The 27938-nt window shown below is 43.3% G+C and overlaps 3 protein-coding genes and 1 long non-coding RNA gene across 4 annotated transcripts; 3 read left to right on the forward strand and 1 right to left on the reverse strand.

Annotated features, from left to right (window-relative positions):
* The first annotated feature begins 1006 nt into the window (after positions 1-1006).
* On the forward strand, positions 1007-7060 carry LOC116605415. Its single transcript, XM_032368146.2, has 3 exons — positions 1007-1312; positions 4777-5111; positions 5944-7060. Exons 2-3 carry the CDS (start codon positions 4962-4964, stop codon positions 6232-6234), a joined length of 441 nt encoding a protein of 146 aa, XP_032224037.1. The 5' UTR covers positions 1007-1312; positions 4777-4961; the 3' UTR covers positions 6235-7060.
* On the reverse strand, positions 2574-4414 carry LOC125561814. The gene is made up of 2 exons (XR_007307506.1): positions 4155-4414; positions 2574-3405 (listed from the first exon to the last, which is right to left on the reverse strand). It is a non-coding gene; the product is annotated as an uncharacterized LOC125561814 (long non-coding RNA).
* A 6127-nt stretch (positions 7061-13187) lies between the features above and the next one.
* On the forward strand, positions 13188-16239 carry LOC125570240. Its single transcript, XM_048731639.1, has 4 exons — positions 13188-13338; positions 13605-13845; positions 14171-14511; positions 15123-16239. The coding sequence occupies exons 1-4, from the start codon at positions 13201-13203 to the stop codon at positions 15411-15413; spliced, it is 1011 nt and encodes a 336-aa protein (XP_048587596.1). The 5' UTR covers positions 13188-13200; the 3' UTR covers positions 15414-16239.
* Positions 16240-23040: 6801 nt separating this feature from the next.
* On the forward strand, positions 23041-25258 carry LOC116605416. The gene is made up of 4 exons (XM_032368147.2): positions 23041-23221; positions 23488-23728; positions 24054-24394; positions 24920-25258. Exons 1-4 carry the CDS (start codon positions 23084-23086, stop codon positions 25208-25210), a joined length of 1011 nt encoding a protein of 336 aa, XP_032224038.2. The 5' UTR covers positions 23041-23083; the 3' UTR covers positions 25211-25258.
* Positions 25259-27938: the final 2680 nt, after the last annotated feature.

Here is a 27938-nt window from a genome sequence, read left to right on the forward strand (position 1 = left end):
ATTTTCAACACCTCGATCACGGTTTTTCACGATACGGACCTCCCACCCGGTAAATAACCCCTTTTGGTGTAGTAGGACAACATATACCAACAACAGTCCTAGCTAGTCCTGATAATGGTACAACTTTGTTGTATTAAAAGGCTGTCGTCTTCTTTGTTTTATGGACGTCTAGGGTTAGGGTTTCGTCCAAACTTGGCCAGTGACTCAGAACAAGTGGTGAAAAACTCAAATCCAAGCGATGGCGTTACCTGGGCGCGATCCGTTTGCAACGCTAGAATATCAAGAATATCAAACCATTAAAATATCAAACCAAATAAAAATACCAATCTGAGTCCATGTTTGAGTAGAGTCTTCTAATCACTGGGAACAATGCGTTCCACAGAGTGAAACGTACACGTGATTCAAATATATTGTATATGGTGTCACAAAAAATAGTTGTTAGCTTCAACGGTTGGATATTAAAAAACGGAAAAAGGTTTTTATCAGAGGGATATTTTAAATGGTGTCTGCGAAATCATGTTCAGTGAAGATTCTACTTTTCAGAGGTAAGAAATGATTTCTCAGCTTCTTCCTTCATTTGATAAAAATGAACGTAAAACAACGCAGTTTTTTTTTTTGTCTTAGCGTTTATTTTACCCTCGGCATTCAATGATTTCAAACGCCCGCTCGACTTAAAAGCTTTCTTTTTTCATCTAAAAAATTCTCACAAATGTATTGAAGGGACGTGATTTGTGTTAGAACTACGAAATTCTGAATGAAAAATGTGCTGTCCGACGCTAAAAATAAATACCTTTTGGCTTTCTGTAGGATAATTGAAAATGGCGCCTACGAATTTCGATCTCTCGTGGAAGAAAAATGCTTGAATTAGAGATTCTCTATGTCTTATCATCGATAATTTATTTTAATAATATGATAACAATTACAATAATAATAACAAAAATAATAATGATTTATTTAGCCACGTAAAAACACCTTAGAGTCAGATGCTCGTTGTAACGAGTACTTCTTCTCGTTTAAATTCTCCAGGCGAAGAGTCTGGAGAGGTCAAAGGAGAAGAAGTTCTCGATGCCACGCCTGCTCTACCACCAGCAAGCGACCAATAACTATGAGGCTTCCCTCTCAGGCGGCTACTGCAGAAGACAATAGGAGGCTTGGTGCCCAAGTGCTCAGAGTGGTTCTTCCTGCAAAAGGAAATGGGGATTTGCCCGCGACCCCCGGGCAAATCCCGATTTGCTTTTGCGAAGAAGAAGGCAAAGGGTATGTCTTGATGTCTGACAACCATCTTGGGAACCGACCATTTAATATCTGAAGGGTAAGTAAAAAACGAGTTAGAATTTCTAAAAGAATCGAGAAAGCAATCCTTAGACAAAGCCAAATTTCAGTTTAGAAAGTCAACAGGCCGCGAAAAAGATGCATATTCATGTGGTAAGGATAGTAAATAGTCAGTCCCTTGTATGTAAACAATTTAGTAGAATTATATTTGAGAGTTTACATAACTGGAAAAGGTTTTCTAACTTACCATCCCTACGTCTCTGAAGCTATCTATCTATATATATATATGAAATTTACTTGAGTCACTGGATTGTGTTTTCTCGACGTTTCGGGGATGTTGCCTTCATTAGGATTAACGGTAAATTATGACGAGTAAAAACTAAACAAATATAAAAGTCCCAGTGCGCGCGCACGGGGATGTCCGTGCGTGCGTTCAAAGCATGGGCAGTCCTACATTAGGAGGGATTTGACACCCTTCCCATGATGCACTTCGTCAAAGCATATTAATATATAGATTTAGGCACTGCCTAAAAGCGGAGCCAGCATTGAAAGAATGTTTTAATGAGATTAAAAAAGCAATTTTTACTGCCATGTTATTATGAATTGTATTGGCCCCTCCAAATGGATCAAGCAAGCACTTATTCAATAATATTAAATATGCAGTATGAAAGTACTAATCCTGGTGTAAAAAAGGCTGTCAAAGTTCAAAGTGCCTTAGTTGATGACAATGTTTTTCAAGAGTCTAATGGTCAATTCTTATTTGTTCCACTATGCATATTTTTTTATCAAAACAGCATAATAACAATCTTTGACCTTGTAAAGAATATATTAAGGATGTAACAGCATTCCAAAGATTTAGATGCCATTCTGTAGTTTCCATGTACTGCAACTGATTATTCAGAATAATGTGTTGAAATTAATACATATTAGTGCACCCACCCTTTGGCCAGTTGTTTTTAGAAACCCTGGATCCACCCATACTAGCTACTCAAAAATGAATGCAATGGAGGAAAATACTAAATTATTTAAAGTTCTTTAATTTCAAACCAAACCATGTTCATTGAGTTATGTTTGGGGTAGAGAGGAATAAATAAACAAATAAACAGAAAGTCAATGGGGAGTTGAAAGGGAGAAATGTGACTCTATTTGAAAAAATGTGAATCTACTTTAAAAAAAATACATGACAAAAATGCAATAATAGCTTGACTGAGCACTTTTCTAACATTTTCCCCTTTCCCTATTAGCTTTAGGTTTGATATGAAACTGTTTTCTTTATAGATTTATTATTGAAAAAGCACAAGTTTGTTATTATCTTTATATAATTTATTAAGTAAGTACCTTGCTCTAATAAAAACCCTTTTATAGAAGTTCCATTCATGTACACTACTACACTAGCACTAGGTACATTCTGACCGGCTTTGCACTTGCAAAGAAACAAATAATGGATGAAACAGCATTCCAAATATAGAGTGATATAGTTAGATACACTTCAGGTGCCACTTACTAGTGATACTCCATCACCAAGGAAATTAAAATCCACAAATATACCTCAGTCATGCATTACATATTGGTGAACCCACCCTTTAGCATGGTGGCCTGCTGTCTATTTTATTTTATAGAAACCCTGCAGCTGGATCCACACATGCTAATGCTACTGCAAAATTAAATGCAATCAAATGGAGGAGAACAAATTGACTTGGGAAGCAAATTAAAAACAAATCCTTGATATTACTGATTAGTGCTTAATGAAAATGTCTAATTTAAAACCTAACCTATTTTAATTTATTCGGGGTGCAGAGGGGAAACAGCAAATAATTATCAATTGCATATAAAAATAGTCAATAGAGAGAGAAAAAAGAAACTGGGACTATATTTTTGATAAAAACTTTAACAGTATTGCAACAACTTGATTGAGCACTCTCCTATCATTTCCCCTTTCCTCATTATCTTCAGGTTGATAAAAAATGTTTTACAGATTTACAGTATCATTGACACAAAGTATCTTGCTCTAAAAATCCTATTAACTTATACTGCTGTATCAAAGTAAGAAAGCCCGGCTACATTTGCCTATTCTTATGTCTTCCAGCCTTTAGCATCAAGCATGACCCTCAGGTAGTCCTTGGTTGGTTTAACCTAAATAAAAGTGAAAACAGTTAACTTGGGTATTTGTTTTTCTTTCAGATTAAGATTTTTATCATCCCATTTATAACCTTACTAATTTTTCATAACTATTTGAATAAAAATAAATAAACACATTATATAGTATGCAAGATGCAGACAATATAAGCTTGAGCAAAAAAAATATAGGTTGCATTTTTTGGTTTTTATTTTCGGTGAAAAAATTATCTTGTAACTGTAAAGCATTTATGATAATGTTGAAGAAGTTGCTGTATCTTCAAAAAGACTAAATACACAGGATATAAAGACAAGAAAGGTCTTCTTTAGCAATATGTGACAGGATTATATTTGTCAGCCTTGATTAAATATCTCAACGCTGTCAATAAAGTAAAGAGAGAACGAAGAATATCAAAGGATGTTGTTATGCTCAAATTGCTTGTTAGACCACGAATTCTCAGTTTTAATGCTCGGTTACTGTAAGCTGAGTTGCATTATACCAAGATAAATAAATGTACATAAATAAGACTAAAACAGTACATTATACTAATTTATACAGCTCTGTTTCGAAACTAAGGTTTTAAAAATAATGAACTGGCACTAGCGGTGTGTGCCGGAAGGCTGTTCCAATCTGGAATAGTGTTGGGGAGAAATGAAAATTTGTAAACATCTGTACTCTAAAAACATATGTATAAATCGAACATGCTAAGTGTCATTGATACAGTAGCTAGACTACTACGTATTTCTGTCGTTAAATTCTTACTTACCGTGAGGAATATACGCCTGAATTTATAGAACTTGAAAGAAAGTATTTACGAATTTAACATCTTCATGGCGATTGTCAGTTGAATAAAAGCCATTCAAGTGCCAAAATTATAAACCAATCGGAATTCAAGTAGATGGTATTTTAGCCAATCAAAACAAGGATAGATGACATTGATATGTCATCTTGACGTCATACTAAAGCTGGTACGGTGTTTTAGTCTGAGCGATTGGTTTTAGGAAAAAAACGAACAAACGAGCATTATAAAAGCACAACAATAAATGAAAAAAAAAATGTCATATTCAAAATGCAAATCACCTTTGGCAGTGTTTTTTGGATGATGATGAGGACGATGTTTGTCGGCTATCTTGGGAACCGACCATTTAGTATCTGACTGGTCGGTAAAACTCAAATGAAACACAATTTCTAAAAGAATCGAACAAGCCATTCTTAGCTAAAAGACAAAGCGACATTTTAGAAGAAAAAGTCAACAGAACGCGAAAATAATATATATTAAAGTGGTATGGTTTTCAAACGGTCGATCCCTTGAAAATAAACCGAATAAAGGTTTCCTAACTTATTGCCTTCTGTCTGTCAATAAAGATATCTATATTCCTCTCACTCAGCCACAGACGCCAAGTCTACTCTCCCAGACATCAGAGATACTAAGGACAAAACTTTCGTGAACCAGCGTAGGGCGGACCTACCCAATGTCCGTGATCTTTACAAGAACAAGAAAGTGGTTCCTGTAGCAGGCGAGGGCGCTAGTGCGACCACACCCATCACCGGGTCGCACCAGGCTTTGACCGCCATGCAAAGCGAAGAGGAGCCTGGGGCTTCTATGGGGCACAAGACAGAACGCAAGAAAGCCAAAGAGCTGAAGCCAATGAAGAAAGCGGGGTTAACCCCCCTTAGACCCCCACCCCACCTGAACACCATGGAGGACGATGATGGTCACAAGGTAAGTGACAGGTCCCGGATGAAGGGTACAATGAGTGAACAGGGTAAGTGACAGGTCCCGGATGAAGGGTATAATGGGTGTGCAGGATAAGTGACGGGTCCCGGATGAAGGGTACAATAGGTGAACACGGTAAGTGACAGGTCCCGGATGGAGGGTACAATGGGTGAACAGGGCAAGTGACAGGTCCCGGATGGAGGGTACAATGGGAGAACAGGGCAAGTGACAGGTCCCGGATGGAGGGTACAATGGGTGCACAGGGTAAGTGACAGGTCCCGGATGAAGGGTACAATAGGTGAACAGGGTAAGTGACAGGTCCCGGATGAAGGGTACAATAGGTGTACAGGGTAAGTGACAGGTCCCGGATGAAGGGTACAATAGGTGTACAGGGTAAGTGACAGGTCCCGGACGAAGGGTACAATAGGTGTACAGGGTAAGTGACAGGTCCCGGACGAAGGGTACAATAGGTGTACAGGGTAAGTGACAGGTCCCGGATGAAGGGTACAATAGGTGTACAGGGTAAGTGACAGGTCCCGGATGAAGGGTACAATAGGTGTACAGTGTAAGTGACAGGTCCCGGACGAAGGGTACAATAGGTGAACAGGGTAAGTGACAGGTCCCGGACGAAGGGTACAATAGGTGTACAGGGTAAATGACAGGTCCCGGATGAAGGGTACACCATATAATAACGGACAGTATATTCATCATTAATTCGATTCTGCCCTGAAGCTAATTACATGTAAGCTAATTACAAAACTTTAAAGCTTATTGATTGACCAATAATCTTGAAATTCAAGTTAACTACAGAAAGAAGTAATGACCTTCTTGATATCAGGCTCGGATGAACAAGCTGAAGAGAGCTCGTATTCGCCTTGCCAAGAACAGGGTCAACCCTGAGGTGAGCAAGCCTTTTCTGAAGTCACTACCAGATGCAACTCCAGGGGCGGTTTGGTGCGAAAACTACGCGGTTCTACCTCCAATTGAATCCGCTCCACCCATAACGGGATTATACTCCCGCCATCTCCAGCCCACCCCTCCTCAGGCCAACACTCACCGGGGTATCCTCGGGTACAAGACAAGTATCACACACGACCTAGTGATAAAAGACGTGGAGACCGATGAGTAGGGGTCATGGGGTTCAATATGCGAGATACACCCTGCGTGCTCCACTCAAACCCAGTTTCGGTATGAAACTCCCGTCCTATGCAGATCACGCACCAACTGGTGACTTCGCCACTCGTGCTGTGACATGGTGGGTTGTCCCGTTAGACACATCAAGGCGGTGCGGTCTCCGCGACAAATTGAGGTGAGACGGCCATGACCAGTGATAATCTCCTCTCTCTATCGGATTCATGGAGGTGTTATTTGCTCGGGGGAAAACGCTATCTGTGGCAGTATAAGGCGGGTGCTCACTTGCCACAGTACAAGGCGTGCGAGGAGCTCATATTAATCGTACGGCACGTAGTCATCCCCGTTGATCTTGAGCGCCCCGTCTTGTACCATCGAGGCGAGTTTCTCTGTTGATCGTACGGCACGTAGTCATCCCCGTTGATCACGAGGGCTTCGCATTATTCTGTCGCAGGGAGCGTTTTATCATCTAGCAAATAATGCCAGTGAGCCTGATGGAAAAGGTCTTTAATCGCTGGCCATAAGTGCCTCATCTCCTTCTGTCAGCGAACCCAACGCCTTGATGTGTGTTATGGAGACAACCACCATTTTACCACACGTATAGCCAGGTCACAAGTAGAGCGCGTGTCCTTTGTTTGGCGGAGCAAGTAGAGCCACAGACTGGGTCCCGATTGAGCTTTATATTTGTCTATCGTAGTTTTTCTTTTTTCGTTACCTTCATATAACTAACTTTACTTCTCTGTCTTCTGTAAATCTGATAAATTAAAAACATACTCAAACTGAATTTTGTAAATAAAAGCAGCTGAATTCTCTCATCTAAGACATTCCCAGTGTTCTCTCTTATTTTTATCATAATCATTTCATCAAGTAAACATATCAAAAGTGATCTATGATCTATTACCTATGATAATAAAAGCACGTGATGAGAAATTGTTTTGTATAGTGTCACCACCAGAGGTTCTGCTGGACAATAATGGCAACATTGTGGTCTGTGACGATGACGACCCTGCCCGCGTCCGTGCTTTCGATATGATGGAAATGAGACCCTGTCAATCAATGTCAGCGCAGATGAGCAGAGTTCTGACGCCTCTCATCACAGTGTCCGTATTTGCCCTTTCCGCTGAAGACGTTTTTAGAAATAGGGTTAAACTTTAGAATTGTTTTTAACCATCAAAAGAAAATAAGAAAAGACGCTAGGGAGCATATGTCCCAAAAAAAGCTCCCGTGAGAAATTGGTGATTAAAGCAAACCACTAGGCTAGTTGTGTTCAGAGAACCTCAAATAACAAGAAAAGTGATGTTGCCAAGTAGGCAACCTGTCACGTGCCGTTTAATGGGGTTTCTAAGAAATGACGTTGCTCCTCCAGCATGGAAACGAGGCTCTATAATAAAATCAGGAGTATCTTTGACGTTTATTAATCAAATCATTTCAAAGTTGCAGGATATGTTGGGAAACACATATAAGACTACATAAAAGTCACGTGACTAGCACAGCATGGAAGCGAAGCTGTTTTAATTATTTAAAAAAATCATTTTTTTAAAAATAAATAATTCATTATAGCTAAAGCTTCAATTTAAGCACTTTTTTTTAATATGGAAAAGCTAGAATGGGGTACCTGTAATGATTTATTGCTGCTTTTGTAAGAGAAAGGTGCTAGAACGGGCATTTACGTATTGTTAAAAAAACGATTTTTTTTATAATCCAAACAGCTTCGCTTCCATGCTGTGACTTACGTGACTTTAAGGTAGTCTTATATGTGATCCCCAACATATCCTGCTACTTTGAAATGATTTGATTACAAACGTCAAAGACCTCACAGTTTGCATACTTGGCAACATCAATTTTCTTGTTATTTGAGGTCCTTTGAACACAACTAGCCTAGTGGTTTGCTTATTTTATGTCGATGTAAAAGGAAACAAAGATAATTCTAACAAAGGGTTGATCCAAATTCCGAGGGGCTAAGAACAAGGGTTATAAAAGCAAATATTACATTCTCCCTTGGCCGATGTCTTGTCCAACCGCTGGCCATGAGGGGCTTATCTCCCTCTGTCAGGGAACGCAACGCCTTGATGGGGCTATAATTTGGGGCGACAGTTTTAAAAAGCACACCGACGCCATGATCCAGAAGCGTGCTTCCCGAATAATAATGAGGGTAAAATGGGACCAGCCATTAGCTGAACTTTTTGCTACTCTGGGAATAGTCATTAAATAAGCGAGTGTGGCGTCTGAAGTGTGAACTTATGTTTAAGACTTTAAATGGGCGCACCCCCGAATATTTAAGTAATAAGTTTAAGCAATTTTATTCTCAACATACGATCAATACAAGAAATAGTAAACGCGGAGGCCTGATTTTACCTCGTGTCCATCGCACTCTCGGACAACGAAGTTTCGCCTTTGGTGGGGCCAAAGCATGGAACGCTCTTCCATTGAATATTAGGGAAAGCAAATCCCTTACTATTTAGTGCTGCACTAAAGGCTTTATAGGTAAACATGTTAATACTGTTCCTAGTGAAAATTGTGTCGTTTAACATTATTGACTGACTGACTGACCGATCGACCGACCGACCGACCGGCTTACTGACTGACCGACCGATAGACCGACCGACCGACCGACTTTCTGACTGACTGACCTACCGACCGACCTACTGACTGACTGACAATTTGGCGCACAATTTGGTGGCTTCTTTCACTTCACTTTGGGTTTCGACTTCTAGGGTTAGGGTTTCGTCGCAACTTGGCCAGTGACGCAGAACAAATGGTGAAAAACTCAAATCCAAGCGGTCGCGTAAGCTTGGGGCGATCCGTTTGCAACGCTAGAATATCAATATATATTGTACATGGTGTCACAAAAAATATTTGTTAGCTTCAACGGTTGGATATTAAAAATAGGTAAAAGGTTCTTATCAGAGGGATATTTTAAATGGTGTCTGCAAAATCATGATCGGTGAAGATTCTACTTTTCAGAGGTAAGAAATGATTTCTTAGCTCCTTCCTTCATTTGATTGAAATGAACGTAAAACAATGCAAGAAAGGTTAACTGTACTTTTTATATGCTCGAGATTGATTTACTCGGAAACGCAAAAAAAAACGTAGTTTTTTTTTGTCCAAGCGTTTATTTTACCCTCGGCATTCAATGATTTCAAACGTGCGCTCGACTTAAAAGCTTTCTTTTTTCATCTCGAAAAATCTCACAAATGAATTGAAGGGACGTGATTTGAGTTAGAACTACGAATTTCTGTATGAGAAATGTGCTTTCCGCTGCTAGAAATAAATACCTTTTGGCTTTCTGTAGAAGAATTGAAAATGGCGCCTACGAGTTCGGAAGAAAAATGCTTGAATTAGAGATTCTCTATGTCTTATCATCGATAATTTATTTTAATAGTATAATAACAATTACAATAATAATAACAAAATAATAATGATTTATTTAGCCACGTAAAAACACCTTAGAGTCAGGATGCTCGTTGTAACGAGTACTTCTTCTCGTTTGAATTCTCCAGGCGAAGAGTCTGGAGAAGTCAAAGGAGAAGAAGTTCTCGATGCCACGCATGCTCCACCACCAGCAAGCGACCAATAACTATGAGGCTTCCCTCTCAGGCGGCCACTGCAGAAGACAATAGGAGGCTTGGTGCCCAAGTGCTCAGAGTGGTTCTTTCTCGCAAAAGGAAATGGGGATTTGCCCGCGACCCCCGGGCAAATCCCGATTTCCTTTTGCGAGGAAGAAGGCAAAGGGTCTTGATGTCTGACGGCCATCTTGGGTACCGACCATTTAATATCTAAAGGGTTAGTAAAACACGAGTTAGCTAGAATTTCTAAAAGAATCGAGAAAGCAATCCATAGCTAAAAGACAAAGCCAAATTTCAGATATGAAAGTCAAGAAAGTCAACAGGCCGCGAAAATGATGCATATTCAAGTGGTAAGGATAGTAAATGGTTAGTCCCTTGTATGTAAACAACTTAATAGAATTATATTTGAGAGTTTACATAACTGGAAAAGGTTTTCTAACTTACCATCCCTTTGTCTCTGAAGCTATCTATCTATATATATATGAAATATACTTGAATCACTGGATTGTGTTTTCTCGACGTTTCGGGAATGCTGCCTTCATCATGATTAACAATGACGAGTAAAAACTAAACAAATATAAGATTTCCAATGCGCGCACGGGGATGTCCGCGCGTGCGTTCAAAGCATGGGCAGTCCCACATCTTAGGGGCCGTCCACACTAACACGGATTCGTTTGAATCCGTATACTTTTTGATACGTTTAGGCCTCCCGTCCACACTAACAAGCGCGCTGGATCCAGCGAATCCGAATACGTTTGAAAACGCGTCGAAAGTGAATCAAAATGAATCCGTATACTTTTGTCCGTAGTGTGGACGGTCGAATCCGTATTAAAATGAAAACGGCGTCATATCGCAGGCGCGCGCTGCTTTGAGCATGCGCATATCATAAAAATGACGAACCCCTGTACCTTTCAGCGTTTTCAAACGTTTGAATCCGTGTTAGTGTGGACGGCTAGATCCAGGCGAACACGCTTAGAAAACGAAAGTGTGGACGCAAATCAAGTGATGCGTTTTCGGCGAAACGAATCCGGGTACTTTTGAATCCGTGTTAGTGTGGACGACCCCTAAATTAAGGCGGCTTGGCGCCAGGGTGTTGTGCTTGATGATAATCTTGGACTCCGCTCATTTACGGGTATCAGTGTCCATAAGGCCGGCTACCAGCATCGCCACCTTCATATCATTGACAGTATGATTCAGTTGATCGAGTTGATTCAGTGAGCCGGTACTGTTATTTCGGCAGTGTTGTTGACCAAAACCATCCTATGGCTTCTAAAATTACCCCCTAGACTGCGCCCAGTCTCGCCGAAGTATACTTTAGTGATACATTTTCTTGCACGAAATGCAGTAATCTAAGCCGTTCGAGGTGTTTGTATGTCGATTTTTTTCTGAATTGTCCCTTGCGGTGTTTTTATGGTGGGATCTTTGTTTACAAATGGACAAGTTCGGCAAACTTGGCTGCCGCGAGGGTCGTTTCCTACTATTGGATCAGTGTCTAATGGTATGGTGCTGCGGAACAAAATGTCCTTCAAGTTCCTATCACGTCTGAAGGCCTTTCAGAGGGGGTTTGAATATTTCTTTCGTATCGATATCGTTGCATTAGATTGTAAAGTTACGTTCAAAGATGGTAGACACCTGGCAGTTCTTTGGGAGAAAAATTGTGGAGAGTGGTTTTCTTTCTTGAGCGGTGTTGTTGCTCTGGCATCCTGACAAGAGATCATCACGATGATTTATCACTGCTTGCTCTCGTCCTCTTTTTACTATATCCAAGGGATAACCGCTGGCCCTGAAGAACTCCTCCATAAGTGACGATTGTTCTTGGAAATCATCCGCGTTACTGCAAATTTTGCGAAGGCGTACAAATTGCCTGTAATGGGCAGGAAAATTTGCTCGTGTAGACCGGGAAAATTGAAAAAAGTTATTACTTGACAAGTCTACTTTTTTAAAAGCTGGCGTGATTGCTTCTACTTGACAAGTTTTACTTGCCAAGTGCAGTAGGTTAATCGTGTAGACGCTCAACGAGTTTTACTTGACAAGTTTTCCCGATGAAAGAAGTTCGTAGGCCCCCTTTTCTTTACTTGTGGACTATTAAAAACGCTGCTATTGCTGCTCTGCTGCTCTTTGTAAGAGGCACCATTTTTTGACGGGAAGTTTTGTTATTTTTTTGTATCGCCGCTGTCTGAAGGCATTACCAGCTCATCGCACGGAAAACTTGTCAAGAAAATATTGCTCGTATGGAAAGCACGTCTACACGAACGACTAGAATATTGTCAAGAAAAACTTGTCAAGTAAAAATTGCCCGTGTAGACGGCCCTTCAGGATGGATGTCTTGCACTTGCAGGGGTGGGATGAGTCAAAGTTCAGATACGAGTGACTATCGGTTGCTTTGTAGTGTATATTGGAGCCAATGCGGTTATCTAGTTAGACCATAAGGATGTTCTGGATTTGTTGTCTATCCTTGGAGCTTGGCCAGGCAAGTTTTAAATTGGTGTGGAATGTAGATGCATGCTCGGGGAAAGTGTTGAGGTCGTGGTCACGACAGGATAAAGCAACGGCGATGTCAAACATGTACCTCTTGTATAAGTTTGGTTTCTTTCCCGTGTAGCTGGATAGCATTTCTTCCTCTAAGTATCCCACGACAAAAATGGTTAGGACCTAGTATACTTCTCAGGTCTGTTTGTAGTATTGGCCGTAGAACCCAAACGTTTAAAGAGTTGTGCCTAGTGCACACTGGCGACATAACGACATGGGCGCGCGCACTCTTATCTTCGACATAATGACATGGACATAACGACGTAAGAGAAAAAACATGTTTTTTATTTTATGTCATTATGTCCATGTCGTTATGTGGGGCTAAACATAGTGCGCGCGCCCATGTCGTTATGTTGTTATGTTGCTAGTGTTCACTAGGCATTAGAACAAGCTCGGCCATACGGAGTTTCACCGTATTGGCTCCCCCCCCTCCTCCACCAAGCTATGAGCTCTTACCATAAGCCTCGCCTGGGAGAAGAAAAATTGCGTTGACAACGGTTTCTTTTAAATAGGTGTTTTCGCTAGAATTGTTTTTTTTTTAACGCAAAAGGCGTAAATACGAAAAAGGAATAAAAAATTCGTGCGAATGCAAAACGTACTATTTTTTGTCAATTTTAAAGAAACATATAAAATAAATGCTAACTAAGAGTCAATCCAAATTGCGAAGGGCTAAAACCAAGGGTTATAAAAGCAAATATTACAGTCTCTTTTGTCCGATGTCTCGCCCAACATGGCGACAATAGCGCGTGAGATTGAGTACGAACAACGCGCGCCCTTCCCAAAGATGACATTACGTCATAATGGTAATCATATTTGACCAATGAAATCGATTCCTTGACTTGCGATATTCACAGCAAAAAATAGGAAAAATGCTAAGACGCGCTTTCGTAAACCTTGGATTTAACTCACCGAGTGAGGCAGAGAAAGCCTTGAAAAAGTCAAATCGTAAAGATGGCGGTACCCGGGCACAGAAGGGAAGACTGTTGAATCGCCCCCAAATGGAGAAGGTGAGCTGATGGTTAAATGAACAATCCCCAGGGTGAAACGCTAGGATATCAAACCATTAAAATTAAAATAATCCAATCAGATAAAAATGCCAAAACTATGGTGTCTGTAAGTTGATGTTAAAGTCTTCTAAACCATGGGGACCAGCACGCTCCACAGAGGGAAAATAAATGTTATACATGTTGAACACGGTGTTACAAAAAGACGTTGTATTGATTTAAGCATAAAATAAACGATACTTTAGAGGACTGACTAACTATGAATACAGATTCGCGCACTTCCTCCGCCTGGAGAGTTCAAGAGACAGGAAGTTCTCGACGCCACGCCTGCTCTACCACCAGCAAGCGCCCAAAGAACTATGGGGCTTCCCTCTCAGGCGGCCACTGCAGAAGACAATAGAAGGCTCGGTGTCCAAGTGCTCAGAGTTGTTAAGGGCGGGGTGGCCCCCACAGGGCTCCCGCGACCCACGGGCAAATCCCGATTTTCTTTTGCGAGGAAAAAGGCAAAGGGTATGTCTTGATGTCTGTCGGCCATCTTGGGAACCGACCATTTAATATTGGACGGGTCAGTAAAACTCGAGTGAAATAAAATTTCTAAAAGAATCGAGCAAGCCATCCTTTGATAAAAGACAAAGTGACGTTTCAGAAGAAAAGGTAAACAGGACGAGAAAATATTATATATTAAAGTGGTATAAATATCAAATGGTCGGTCCCTTGAAAATAAACCATTCAATAGAATCAATTTAAAGAGTGTTTGAATTATAACCAGAGAAAGGTTTTCTAGCTTACCACCCCTCTGTCTGTCTATAAAGATGTTTATATTCCTCTTACTCAGCCACAGACGCCAAATCAACTCTCCCAGACATCAGAGATACTAACGACAATGCTCTCGTGAACATGCGTACGACGGACTTACCCAATGTCCGTGATCTCTACACGAACAAGAAAGACAACGCGGTTCCTGTAGCAAGCGAGGGCGCAAGTGCGACCACATCGACCACCGGGTCGCACCAGGCTATGACCGCCATGCAAAGCGAGGAGGAGCCTGGGGCTTCTATGGGGCACAGGACAGAACGCCAGAAAGCCAAAGAGCTGAAGGAAATGAAAAGAGCAGGTTTAACCCCCCTTAGACCCCCACCCCACGGAAACACCATGGAGGACGATGCTGATCACAAGGTAAGTGACAGGCCCCGGATGGAGGGTACAATTGGTGAACAGGGCAAGTGACAAGTCCCGGATGAAGGGTACAATGGGTAAACAGGGCAAGTGATAGGTCCCGGATGAAGGGTACAATGGGTGTACAGGGTAAGTGACAGGTCCCGGATGAAGGGTACAATGGGTGAACAGGGTAAGTGACAGGTCCCGGATGAAGGGTACAATGGGTGAACAGGGTAAGTGTCAGGTCCCGGATGAAGGAAACAGTGGGTGTACAGGGTAAGTGACAGGTCCCGGATGAAGGGTACAATGGGTGTACAGGGCATGTGACAGGTCCCGGATGAAGGGTACGATGGGTAAACAGGGCAAGTGACAGGTCCCGGATGGAGGGTACAATGGGTGTACAGGGTAAGTGACAGGTCCCGGATGAAGGGAACAGTGGGTGTACAGGGTAAGTGACAGGTCCCGGATGAAGGGTACACCATATAATAACGGACAGTACATTCATCATTAATTCGATTCTGCCCTGAAGACATGTGAGCTAATTACAAAACTTTAAAGCTTATTGATTGACCAATAATCTTGAAATTCAAGTTAACTACGGAAAGAAGTAATGACCTTCTTGATATCAGGCTCGGATGAACAAGCTGAAGAGAGCTCGTATTCGCCTTGCCAAGAACAGGGTCAACCCTGAGGTGAGCAAGCCTTTTCTGAAGTCACTACCAGATGCAACTCCAGGGGCGGTTTGGTGCGAAAACTACGCGGTTCTACCTGCAATTGAATCCTCTCCACCCAAAACGGGAATATACTCCCGCCATCTCCAGCCCACCCCTCCTCAGGCCAACACTCACCGGGGTATCCTCGGGTACAAGACAAGTATCACACACGACCTCGTGATAAAAGACATGGAGACCGATGAGTAGGGGTCATGGGGTTCAATATGCGAGATACACCCTGCGTGCTCCACTCAAACCCAGTTTCGAGATGAAAATCCCGTCCTATGCAGATCACGCACCAACTGGTGACTTCGCCACTCGTCCTGTAAAATAAAGTGTTGTCCTGTTAGACACATCAAGGCGGTGCGGTCTTCACGACAGATTGAGGTGAGGCGCCCATGACCAGTGATAATCTCCTCTCTCTATCGGATTCATGGAGGTGTTATTTTCTCGGGGGAAAACGCTATCTGTGGCAGTATAAGGCGGGTGCTCACTTGCCACAGTACAAGGCGTGCGAGGAGCTCATATTGATCGTACGGCAAGTAGTCATCCCCGTTGATCTTGAGCGCCCCGTCTTGTACCGTCGCGGCGAGTTTCTCTGTTGATCCTACGGCACGTAGTCATCCCCGTTGATCACGAGGGCTTCGCATTATTCTGTCGCAGGGAGCGTTTTATCATCTAGCAAATAATGCCAGTGAACCTGATGGAAAAGGTCTTTTATCGCTGGCCATAAGTGCCTCATCTCCTTCTGTCAGCAGACCCAACGCCTTGATGTGTCTTATGGAGACAACCACCATTTTACCACACGTACAGCCAGGTCACAAGTAGAGCGCGTGTCCTTTGTTTGGCGGAGCAAGACGAGCCACAGACTGGGTCCCGATTGAGCTTTATATTTGTCTATCGTAGTTTTTCTTTTTTCGTTACCTTCATATAACTAACTTTACTTCTCTGTCTTCTGTAAATCTGATAAATTAAAAACATACTCAAACTGAATTTTGTAAATAAAAGCAGCTGAATTCTCTCATCTAAGACATTCCCAGTGTTCTCTCTTATTTTTATCATAATACTTTCATCAAGTAAACATATCAAAAGTGATCTATTATCTATTACCTATGATAATAGAAGCACGTGATGAGAAATTGTTTTGTATAATGTCACCACAAGAGGTTTGGCTGGACAATAATGGCAACATTGTGGTCTGTGACGATGATGACCCTGCCCGCGTCCGTGCTTTCGATATGACGGAAATGAGACCCTGTCAATCAATGTCAGGTGTTTGTAGGGGAGGAAAAATGGTCTTTGGGTAGTGTCTGGTGTAGGGTGTGGCAGGTTGGTGTGTTGTGGGTTGGTTGGTATAGTCGTAGGATGCTATGGTGTGTATGCAGTAAGCTATGTGTGGAGGGGTAGATGTGTGTGTGGTGGGAGGGGCTGGGCTGTATGTAGGGTTTGGTGTTGGAGGGAGCGCTGGTTGTAGGACTAGTGGCTGCTGTAGGGTGTGGTTGGTTTGGTGTGTTGTAAGGTGAGTAGTGTTGTGGCCGTGGGGGGGGGGAGGTGGAAGGGGTGTGTGGTTTTGGTGTTGGCAGGGGTCTGGCTTGTGTAGGGTGTGTTAGGTGTGTATATTTTAGGTGAGAGTGTAGGAAAGTGTGAGGGGGGGAGAGGAAGTGTATGTGTAGGTGTGTGGGGTTTAGGTGGGTGTTGGTGTTGTGTTGGGGCTTGGAATAATCGTGGTGGGTTGTATGATGGCGTGGTGTGGGTAAAGTGGGTATGGGGCTGTTTGTGGGGTGAGGGATGAGGGTGTGCTTGTTGTGGGGTAGGTGGGTGGTTGGGTGCGGGTGATGTGAGTAGGGAGGTACTTGGGTGGTTAGCTAGGTATGAGAGGGGAGAGAAAGGGGGTTGTGACATGTATAGGGCTGGGTGGTAGTAGTGGGTAGGTATGTTGTGTGGTAAGGATAGAATAATTTTAATCTGTATGTGGGTATGTATGTGTATGTAATATGTGTAGGAGGGAAGGTGGTTGTAGGTGGGGTGGTTGTGTGTGTTTTAGGCGTGTGGTGTTGGGGGAGTGGGATGGTGTGGGGGTCCGTATGCCTATGGGGTGGTGGTAGTGGCATGTTGGGGTGGAGTTGAGGTGTGTAGGTGGGGTTAGGGGTGTGGGGTAAAGGGGTGGATGGTGCTAGTGGTATGAGGTGGGTATGGGTAGTAGGGCGCGTTTAGTTGTAGGTGTGGGGAGGAGGGCTGGGCGGTGAGGTGTAGTGGGAGGGGGTGCAGTGTGGTGCGGTGGGGGTGTGGGAAGTAGAGGGTTTGGGGGGTGAGGTGTGTTAGTGTGGCTAGGTGTGGGAGTAGGTGGGGAGTGTGGCGGTGTGGTGGAGGGGATCGGGGAGCTGGGGGGGGGGACTGTAGTGTATTATGAGGTTGGTGGCTAGGGCTGGGTGGGGGGAGATAGATAGTACGGCATCGAGTTGCGTAGGGGAGAGGAAATAATAAGAAAAGACGCTAGGGAGCATATGTCCCAAAAAAGCTCCCGTGAGAAATTGGTGATTAAAGCAAACCACTAGGCTAGTTGTGTTCAGAGGACCTCAAATAACAATAAAAGTGATGTTGCCAAGTATGCAACCTGTCACGTGAAGTTTAATGTTTTTTTAAGAAATTACATTTCTCCTCCAGCATGGAAACGAGGCTCTATAATAGAAACAGGAGTATCTTTGACGTTTGTTAATCAAATCATTTCATTTGCGACCCACCGACCGACTGACTGACTGACCGACATACTCAAACTACATTCTAACATATGTGCCCGTCATGAATTATTTTTGTTGATTTTGTGCATGTTTTCCTTTAGATTCCTGGCACACATGTGATACCAGTTATACCCATGGCACAGGTATCCCATTTAAAAACATTAACTATCCATTAGCAAGGTTTTAAATGGGTTTGAATTTATCAAAATTATTGAATTACCAAATATGTTCGATTTTAAATGCGTAATAAAATCTGTCAATTTCTCATTTATTTAAGGCCAATAAACGTTCACAAGCGGCTCGCCCGATAACCGAAGCGGAGGAAGATCTCTTGTTTGAGAACACCGGAATCTCTTCATCGCACAGTTTGGTGGCTTCTTTCACTTCACTTTGGGTTTCGACTGCACAAATGTCGGCCTTCGGCCTCGGTCAGTATTTTCAACACCTCGATCACGGTTTTTCACGATACGGACCTCCCACCCGGTAAATAACCCCTTTTGGTGTAGTAGGACAACATATACCAACAACAGTCCTAACTAGTCCTGATAATGGTACAACTTTGTTGTATTCAAAGACTGTCGTCTTCTTTGTTTGATGGACGTCTAGGGTTAGGGTTTCGTCCAAACTTGGCCAGTGACTCAGAACAAGTGGTGAAAAACTCAAATCCAAGCGATGGCGTTACCTGGGCGCGATCCGTTTGCAACGCTAGAATATCAAGAATATCAAACCATTAAAATATCAAACCAAATAAAAATACCAATCTGAGTCCATGTCTGAGTAGAGTCTTCTAATCACTGGAAACAATGCGTTCCACAGAGTGAAACGTACACATGATTCAAATATATTGTATATGGTGTCACAAAAAAGAGTTGTTAGCTTCAACGGTTGGATATTAAAAAAACGGAAAAAGGTTCTTATCAGAGGGATATTTTAAACGGTGTCTGCGTAATCATGTTCGGTGAAGATTCTACTTTTCAGAGGTAAGAAATGATTTCTCAGCTCCTTCCTTCATTTGATAAAAATGAACGTAAAACAATGCAAGAAAGGTTAACTGTATTTTTAATTTGTTCAAGAATGATTTTCTCAGGAACACAAAAAAACGTTGTTTTTTTTTTGGCTTAGCGTTTATTTTACCCTCGGCATTCAATGATTTCAAACGCGCGCTCGACTTAAAAGCTTTCTTTTTTCATCTAAAAAAATCTCACAAATGTATTGAAGGGACGTGATTTGTGTTAGAACTACGAAATTCTGAATGAAAAATGTGCTTTCCGCTGCTAGAAATAAATACCTTTTGGCTTTCTGTAGGATAATTGAAAATGGCGCCTACGATTTCGATCTCTCGTGGAAGAAAAATGCTTGAATTAGAGATTCTCTATGTCTTATCATCGATAATTTATTTTAATAATATGATAACAATTACAACAATAATAACAAAAATAATAATGATTTATTTAGCCTCGTAAAAACACATTAGAGTCAGATGCTCTTTATAACGAGTACTTCTTCTCGTTTGAATTCTCCAGGCGAAGAGTCTGGAGAGGTCAAAGGAGAAGAAGTTCTCGATGCCACGCCTGCTCTACCACCAGCAAGCGACCAATAACTATGAGGCTTCCCTCTCAGGCGGCCACTGCAGAAGACAATAGGAGGCTTGGTGCCCAAGTGCTCAGAGTGGTTCTTCCTCGCAAAAGGAAATGGGGATTTGCCCGCGACCCCCGGGCAAATCCCGATTTCCTTTTGCGAGGAAGAAGGCAAAGCAGGGTATGTCTTGATGTCTGACGGCCATTTTGGGTACCGACCATTTGATATCTGAAGGGTTAGTAAAACACGAGTTAGCTAGAATTTCTAAAAAAATCGAGAAAGCAATCCTTAGCCTGTTAGCTAAAAGACAAAGCCAAATTTCAGATATGAAAGTCAAGAAAGTCAACTGGCCGCGAAAATGATGCATATTCAAGTGGTAAGGATAGTAAATGGTTTAAGTCCCTTGTATGTAAACAATTTAGTAGAATTATATTTGAGAGTTTACATAACTGGAAAAGGTTTTCTAACTTACCATCCCTTTGTCTCTGAAGCTATCTATCTATATATATATATAAAATATACTTGAATCACTGAATTGTGTTTTTTCGACGTTTCGGGAATGCTGCTTTCATCATGATTAACAATGACGAGTAAAAACTAAACAAATATAAAAGTTCCAATGCGCGCGCGCACAGGGGATGTCCGCGCGTGCATTCAAAGCATGGACAGCCCCACATCTTAGGGGCCGTCCACACTAAAACGGATTTGTTTGAATCCGTATACTTTTTGATAGGATTAGGCCTTCCGTCCACACTCACTCGCGCGCTGGATATAGCGAATCTGGATACTTTTGAAAACGCCGTCGAAAGTGAATCAAAATGAATCCGTATACTTTTGTCCGTAGTGTGGACGGTCGAATCCGTATCAAAATGAAAACGGCGTCATATCGCATGCGCGCGCTGCTTTGAGCATGCGCATATCATAAAAATGACGTCCCCCTGTACCTTTCAGCGTTTTCAAACGTTTGAATCCGTGTTAGTGTGGACGGCTGGATCCAGGAAAACACGCTGCGAAAACGATAGTGTGGACGCGAATCAAGTGATGCGTTTTCGGCGAAACGAATCCGGGTACTTTTGAATCCGTGTTAGTGTGGACAGCTGGATCTAGGCGAACACGCTGCGAAAACGATAGTGTGGACGCGAATCAAGTGATGCGTTTTCGGCGAAACGAATCCGGGTACTTTTGAATCCGTGTTAATGTGGACGACCCCTAAATTAAGGCGGCTCGGCGCCAGTGTGTTGTACTTGATGATAAGCTTGGACTCCGCTCGTTTATGGGTATCAGTGTCCATAAGGCCGGCTACCAGCATCGCCACCTTCATATCATTGACAGTATGATTCATTTGATTGAAGTGAGCCGGTACTGGTATTTCGGCAGTGTTGTTGATCAAAACCATCCTATGGCTTCTAAAATTACCCCCTAGACTGCGCCCAGTCTCGCCGAAGTATACTTTAGTGATACATTTTCTTGCACGAAATGCAGTAATCTAAGCCGTTCGAGGTGTTTGTATGTCGATTTTTTTCTGAATTGTCCCTTGCGGTGTTGTTATGGTGGGATCTTTGTTTACAAATGGACAAGTTCGGCAAACTTGGCTGCCGCGAGGGTCGTTTCCTACTACTGGATCAGTGTCTAATGGTATGGTGCTGCGGAACAAGATGTCCTTCAAGTTCCTATCACGTCTGAAGGCCTTTCAGAGGGGGTTTGGTGAATATTTCTTTCGTATCGATATCGTTGCATTAGATTGTAAAGTTACGTTCAAAGATGGTAGACACCTGGCAGTTCTTTGGGAGAAAAATTGTGGAGAGTGGTTTTCTTTCTTGAGCGGTGTTGTTGCTCTGGCATCCTGACAAGAGATCATCACGATGATTTATCACTGCTTGCTCTCGTCCTCTTTTCACTATATCCAAGGGATAACCCCTGGCCCTGAAGAACTCCTCCATACGTAACTATTATTCTTGGAAATCATCCGCGTTACTGCAAATTTTGCGAAGGCGTACGAATTGCCTGTAATGGGCAGGAAAATTTGCTCGTGTAGACCGGGAAAATTGAAAAAAGTTATTACTTGACAAGTTTACTTTTTTAAAAGCTGGCGTGATTGCTTCTAGTTGACAAGTTTTACTTGCCAAGTGCAGTAGGTTAATCGTGTAGACGCTCAACGAGTTTTACTTGACAAGTTTTTCCGATGAAAGTAGTTCGTAGGCTCCCGTTTCTTATGCTTGTGGGCTATTAAAAACGCTGCTATTGCTGCTCTGCTGCTCTTTGTCAGAGGCACCATTTTTTTGACGGGAAGTTTTGTTATTTTTTTGTATCGCCGCTGTCTGAAGGCATTACCAGCTTATCGCACGGAAAACTTGTCAAAAAAAAATTGCTCGTAGGGAAAGCACGTCTACACGAACGACTAGAATATTGTCAAGAAAAACTTGTCAAGTAAAAATTGCCCGTGTAGACGGCCCTTCAGGATGGATGTCTTGCACTTGCAGGGGTGGGATGAGTCCAAGTTCAGATACGAGTGACTATCGGTTGCTTTGTAGTGTATATTGGAGCCAATGCGGTTATCTAGTTAGACCATAAGGATGTTCTGGATTTTTTGTCTATCCTTGGAGCTTGGCCAGGCAAATTTTAAATTAGTGTGGATTGAGATGCATGCTCGGGGAAAGTGTTGAGGTCGTGCTCACGACAGGATAAAGCAACGGCGATGTCGAACATGTACATCTTGTATAAGTTTGGTTTCTTTCCCGTGTAGCTGGATAGCATTTGTTCCTCTATGTATCCCACGAAGAGCATGTTTAGGACCTAGTATACTTCTCAGGTCTGTTTGTAGTATTGGCCGTTGAACCCAAACGTTAAAAGAGTTATGCCTAGTGCACACTAGCGACATATCGACATAACGACATGGGCGCGCGCACTCTTATCTTCGACATATTGACATGGACATAACGACGTAAGAGAAAAAACATGTTTTTTCTTTTATGTCATTATGTCCATGTCGTTATGTCGGGCTAAACATAGTGTGCGCGCCCATGTCGTTATGTTGTTATGTTGCTAGTGTTCACTAGGCATTAGAACAAGCTCGGCCATACGGAGTTTCACCGTATTGGCCCCCCCACCCCCCCCCCCCCCCCCTCCTCCACCAAACTATGAGCGCTTACCATAAGCCTCGCCTGGGAAAAGAAAAATTGCGTTGACAACGGTTTCTTTTAAATAGGTGTTTTTGCTAGAATTGTTTTTTTTCAACCCAAAAGGCGTAAATACGAAGAAGAAATAAAAAATTCGTGCGAATGCAAAACGTACTATTTTTTGTCAATTTTAAAGAAACATATAAAATAAATGCTAACTAAGAGTCAATCCAAATTGCGAAGGGCTAAAACCAAGGGTTATAAAAGCAAATATTACAGTCTCCTTTGTCCGATGTCTCGCCCAACATGGCGACAATAGCGCGTGAGACTGAGTACGAACAACGCGCGCGCTTCCCAAAGATGACATTACGTCATAATGGTAATCATATTCGACCAATGAAATCGATTCCTTGACTTGCTATATTCACAGCAAAAAATAGGAAAAATGCTAAGACGCGCTTTCGTAAACCTTGGATTTAACTCACCGAGTGAGGCAGAGAAAGCCTTGAAAAAGTCAAATCGTAAAGATGACAGTACCCGGGCACAGAAGGGAAGACTGTTGAATCGCTCCCAAATGGAGAAGGTGAGCTGATGGTTAAATGAACAATCCCCAGGGTGAAACGCTAGGATATCAAACCATTAAAATTAAAATAATCCAATCAGATAAAAATGCCAAAACTATGGTGTCTGTAAGTTGATGTTACAGTCTTCTAAACCATGGGGACCAGCACGCTCCACAGAGGGAAAATAAATGTTATACATGTTGAACACGGTGTTACAAAAAGACGTTGTATTGATTTAAGCATAAAATAAACGATACTTTAGAGGACTGACTAACTATGAATACAGATTCGCGCACTTCCTCCGCCTGGAGAGGTCAAGAGACAGGAAGTTCTCGACGCCACGCCTGCTCTACCACCAGCAAGCGCCCAAAGAACTATGGGGCTTCCCTCTCAGGCGGCCACTGCAGAAGACAATAGAAGGCTCGGTGTCCAAGTGCTCAGAGTTGTTAAGGGCGGGGTGGCCCCCACAGGGCTCCCGCGACCCACGGGCAAATCCCGATTTTCTTTTGCGAGGAAAAAGGCAAAGGGTATGTCTTGATGTCTGTTGGCCATCTTGGGAACCGACCTTTTGATATTGGACGGGTCAGTAAAACTCGAGTGAAATAAAATTTCTAAAAGAATCGAGCAAGCCATCCTTTGATAAAAGACAAAGTGACGTTTCAGAAGAAAAGGTAAACAGGACGAGAAAATATTATATATTAAAGTGGTATAAATATCAAATGGTCGGTCCCTTGAAAATAAACCATTCAATAGAATCAATTTAAAGAGTGTTTGAATTATAACCAGAGAAAGGTTTTCTAGCTTACCACCCCTCTGTCTGTCTATAAAGATGTTTATATTCCTCTTACTCAGCCACAGACGCCAAATCAACTCTCCCAGACATCAGAGATACTAACGACAATGCTCTCGTGAACATGCGTACGACGGACTTACCCAATGTCCGTGATCTCTACACGAACAAGAAAGACAACGCGGTTCCTGTAGCAAGCGAGGGCGCAAGTGCGACCACACCCATCACCGGGTCGCACCAGGCTATGACCGCCATGCAAAGCGAGGAGGAGCCTGGGGCTTCTATGGGGCACAGGACAGAACGCCAGAAAGCCAAAGAGCTGAAGCAAATGAAAAGAGCAGGTTTAACCCCCCTTAGACCCCCACCCCACCGAAACACCATGGAGGACGATGCTGATCACAAGGTAAGTGACAGGTCCCGGATGGAGGGTACAATTGGTGAACAGGGCAAGTGACAGGTCCCGGATGGAGGGTACAATGGGTGTACAGGGTAAGTGACAGGTCCCGGATGGAGGGTACAATGGGTGAAAAGGGCAAGTGACAGGTCCCGGACGAAGGGTACAATAGGTGTACAGGGTAAGTGACAGGTCCCGGATGAAGGAAACAGTGGGTGTACAGGGTAAGTGACAGGTCCCGGATGAAGGGTACAATGGGTGTACAGGGCATGTGACAGGTCCCGGATGAAGGGTACGATGGGTAAACAGGGCAAGTGACAGGTCCCGGATGAAGGGAACAGTGGGTGTACAGGGTAAGTGACAGGTCCCGGATGAAGGGTACACCATATAATAACGGACAGTACATTCATCATTAATTCGATTCTGCCCTGAAGACATGTGAGCTAATTACAAAACTTTAAAGCTTATTGATTGACCAATAATCTTGAAATTCAAGTTAACTACAGAAAGAAGTAATGACCTTCTTTATATCAGGCTCGGATGAACAAGCTGAAGAGAGCTCGTATTCGCCTTGCCAAGAACAGGGTCAACCCTGAGGTGAGCAAGCCTTTTCTGAAGTCACTACCAGATGCAACTCCAGGGGCGGTTTGGTGCGAAAACTACGCGGTTCTACCTCCAATTGAATCTGCTCCACCCAGAACGGGAATATACTCCCGCCATCTCCAGTCCACCCCTCCTCAGGCCAACACTCACCGGGGTACCCTCGGGTACAACACAAGTATCACACACGACCTCGTGATTAAAGACGTGGAGACCGATGAGTAATGGTCATAGGGTTCAATATGCGAGATACACCGTGCGTGCTCCACTCAAACCCAGTTTCGGGATGAAAATCCCGTCCTATGCAGATCACGCACCAACTGGTGACTTCGCCACTCGTCCTGTAAAATAAAGTGTTGTCCTGTTAGACAAATCAAGGCGGTGCGGTCTTCACGACAGATTGAGGTGAGGCGCCCATGACCAGTGATAATCTCCTCTCTCTATCGGATTCATGGAGGTGTTATTTGCTCGGGGGAAAACGCTATCTGTGGCAGTATAAGGCGGGTGCTCACTTGCCACAGTACAAGGCGTGCGAGGAGCTCATATTGATCGTACGGCACGTAGTCATCCCCGTTGATCTTGAGCGCCCCGTCTTGTACCATCGAGGCGAGTTTCTCTGTTGATCGTACGGCACGTAGCCATCCCCGTTGATCACGAGGGCTTGGCATTATTCTGTCGCAGGGAGCGTTTTATCATCTAGCAAATAATGCCAGTGAGCCTGATGGAAAAGGTCTTTAATCGCTGGCCATAAGTGCCTCATCTCCTTCTGTCAGCGAACCCAACGCCTTGATGTGTGTTATGGAGACAACCACCATTTTACCACACGTACAGCCAGGTCACAAGTAGAGCGCGTGTCCTTTGTTGGCGGAGCAAGACGAGCCACAGACTGGGTCCCGATTGAGCTTTATATTTGTCTATCGTAGTTTTTCTTTTTTCGTTACCTTCATATAACTAACTTTACTTCTCTGTCTTCTGTAAATCTGATAAATTAAAAACATACTCAAACTGAATTTTGTAAATAAAAGCAGCTGAATTCTCTCATCTAAGACATTCCCAGTGTTCTCTCTTATTTTTATCATAATACTTTCATCAAGTAAACATATCAAAAGTGATCTATTATCTATTACCTATGATAATAGAAGCACGTGATGAGAAATTGTTTTGTATAATGTCACCACAAGAGGTTTGGCTGGACAATAATGGCAACATTGTGGTCTGTGACGATGATGACCCTGCCCGCGTCCGTGCTTTCGATATGACGGAAATGAGACCCTGTCAATCAATGTCAAGTGTTTGTAGGGGAGGAAAAATGGTCTTTGGGTAGTGTCTGGTGTAGGGTGTGGCAGGTTGGTGTGTTGTGGGTTGGTTGGTATAGTCGTAGGATGCTATGGTGTGTATGTAGTAAGATATGTGTGGAGGGGTAGATGTGTGTGTGGTGGGAGGGGCTGGGCTGTATGTAGGGTTTGGTGTTGGAGGGAGCGCTGGTTGTAGGACTAGTGGCTGCTGTAGGGTGTGGTTGGTTTGGTGTGTTGTAAGGTGAGTAGTGTTGTGGCCGTGGGGGGGGAGGTGGAAGGGGTGTGTGGTTTTGGTGTTGGCAGGGGTCTGGCTTGTGTAGGGTGTGTTAGGTGTGTATATTTTAGGTGAGAGTGTAGGAAAGTGTGAGGGGGGGAGAGGAAGTGTATGTGTAGGTGTGTGGGGTTTAGGTGGGTGTTGGTGTTGTGTTGGGGCTTGGAATAATCGTGGTGGGTTGTATGATGGCGTGGTGTGGGTAAAGTGGGTATGGGGCTGTTTGTGGGGTGAGGGATGAGGGTGTGCTTGTTGTGGGGTAGGTGGGTGGTTGGGTGCGGGTGATGTGAGTAGGGGGGTACTTGGGTGGTTAGCTAGGTATGAGGGGGGGGGGAGAGAAAGGGGGTTGTGACATGTATAGAGCTGGGTGGTAGTAGTGGGTAGGTATGTTGTGTGGTAAGGATAGAATAAGTTTTAATCTGTATGTGGGTATGTATGTGTATGTACTATGTGTAGGAGGGAAGGTGGTTGTAGGTGGGGTGGTTGTGTGTGTTTTAGGCGTGTGGTGTTGGGGGAGTGGGATGGTGTGGGGGTCCGTATGCCTATGGGGTGGTGGTAGTGGCATGTTGGGGTGGAGTTGAGGTGTGTAGGTGGGGTTAGGGGTGTGGGGTAAAGGGGTGGATGGTGCTAGTGGTATGAGGTGGGTATGGGTAGTAGGGCACGTTTAGTTGTAGGTGTGGGGAGGAGGGCTGGGCGGTGAGGTGTAGTGGGAGGGGGTGCAGTGTGGTGCGGTGGGGGTGTGGGTAGTAGAGGGTTTGGGGGGTGAGGTGTGTTAGTGTGGCTAGGTGTGGGAGTAGGTGGGGAGTGTGGCGGTGTGGTGGAGGGGATCGGGAAGCTGGGGGGGGGGACTGTAGTGTATTATGAGGTTGGTGGCTAGGGCTGGGTGGGGGGAGATAGATAGTAGGGCATCGAGTTGCGTAGGGGAGAGGAAATAATAAGAAAAGACGCTAGGGAGCATATGTCCCAAAAAAGCTCCCGTCAGAAATTGGTGATTAAAGCAAACCACTAGGCTAGTTGTGTTCAGAGGACATCAAATAACAAGAAAAGTGATGTTGCCAAGTATGCACTTGTCAGGTGCCGTTTAATGTTTTTTTAAAGAAATTACATTTCTCCTCCAGCATGGAAACGAGGCTCTATAATAGAAACAGGAGTATCTTTGACGTTTGTTAATCAAATCATTTCATTTGCGACCCACCGACCGACTGACTGACTGACCGACATACTCAAACTACATTCTAACATATGTGCCCGTCATGAATTATTTTTGTTGATTTTGTGCATGTTTTCCTTTAGATTCCTGGCACACATGTGATACCAGTTATACCCATGGCACAGGTATCCCATTTAAAAACATTAACTATCCATTAGCAAGGTTTTAAATGGGTTT

The sequence above is a fragment of the Nematostella vectensis genome, chromosome 1 (assembly GCF_932526225.1).
Source record: "Nematostella vectensis chromosome 1, jaNemVect1.1, whole genome shotgun sequence".
Lineage (NCBI taxonomy): Eukaryota > Metazoa > Cnidaria > Anthozoa > Actiniaria > Edwardsiidae > Nematostella > Nematostella vectensis.

What these genes read in the sequence shown, in the direction of transcription:
- LOC116605416 (XM_032368147.2), top strand. Translation starts at nt 23,084, where the DNA reads ATGCTAAGACGCGCTTTCGTAAACCTTGGATTTAACTCACCGAGTGAG. An exon ending in ATCGCTCCCAAATGGAGAAG is followed by an intron (nt 23,222 to 23,487) that starts GTGAGCTGATGG and finishes CTATGAATACAG; the next exon opens with ATTCGCGCACTTCCTCCGCC. An exon ending in AGGACGATGCTGATCACAAG is followed by an intron (nt 24,395 to 24,919) that starts GTAAGTGACAGG and finishes TCTTTATATCAG; the next exon opens with GCTCGGATGAACAAGCTGAA.
- LOC125570240 (XM_048731639.1), top strand. Translation starts at nt 13,201, where the DNA reads ATGCTAAGACGCGCTTTCGTAAACCTTGGATTTAACTCACCGAGTGAG. An exon ending in ATCGCCCCCAAATGGAGAAG is followed by an intron (nt 13,339 to 13,604) that starts GTGAGCTGATGG and finishes CTATGAATACAG; the next exon opens with ATTCGCGCACTTCCTCCGCC. An exon ending in AGGACGATGCTGATCACAAG is followed by an intron (nt 14,512 to 15,122) that starts GTAAGTGACAGG and finishes TCTTGATATCAG; the next exon opens with GCTCGGATGAACAAGCTGAA.
- LOC116605415 (XM_032368146.2), top strand. Translation starts at nt 4,962, where the DNA reads ATGCAAAGCGAAGAGGAGCCTGGGGCTTCTATGGGGCACAAGACAGAA. An exon ending in AGGACGATGATGGTCACAAG is followed by an intron (nt 5,112 to 5,943) that starts GTAAGTGACAGG and finishes TCTTGATATCAG; the next exon opens with GCTCGGATGAACAAGCTGAA.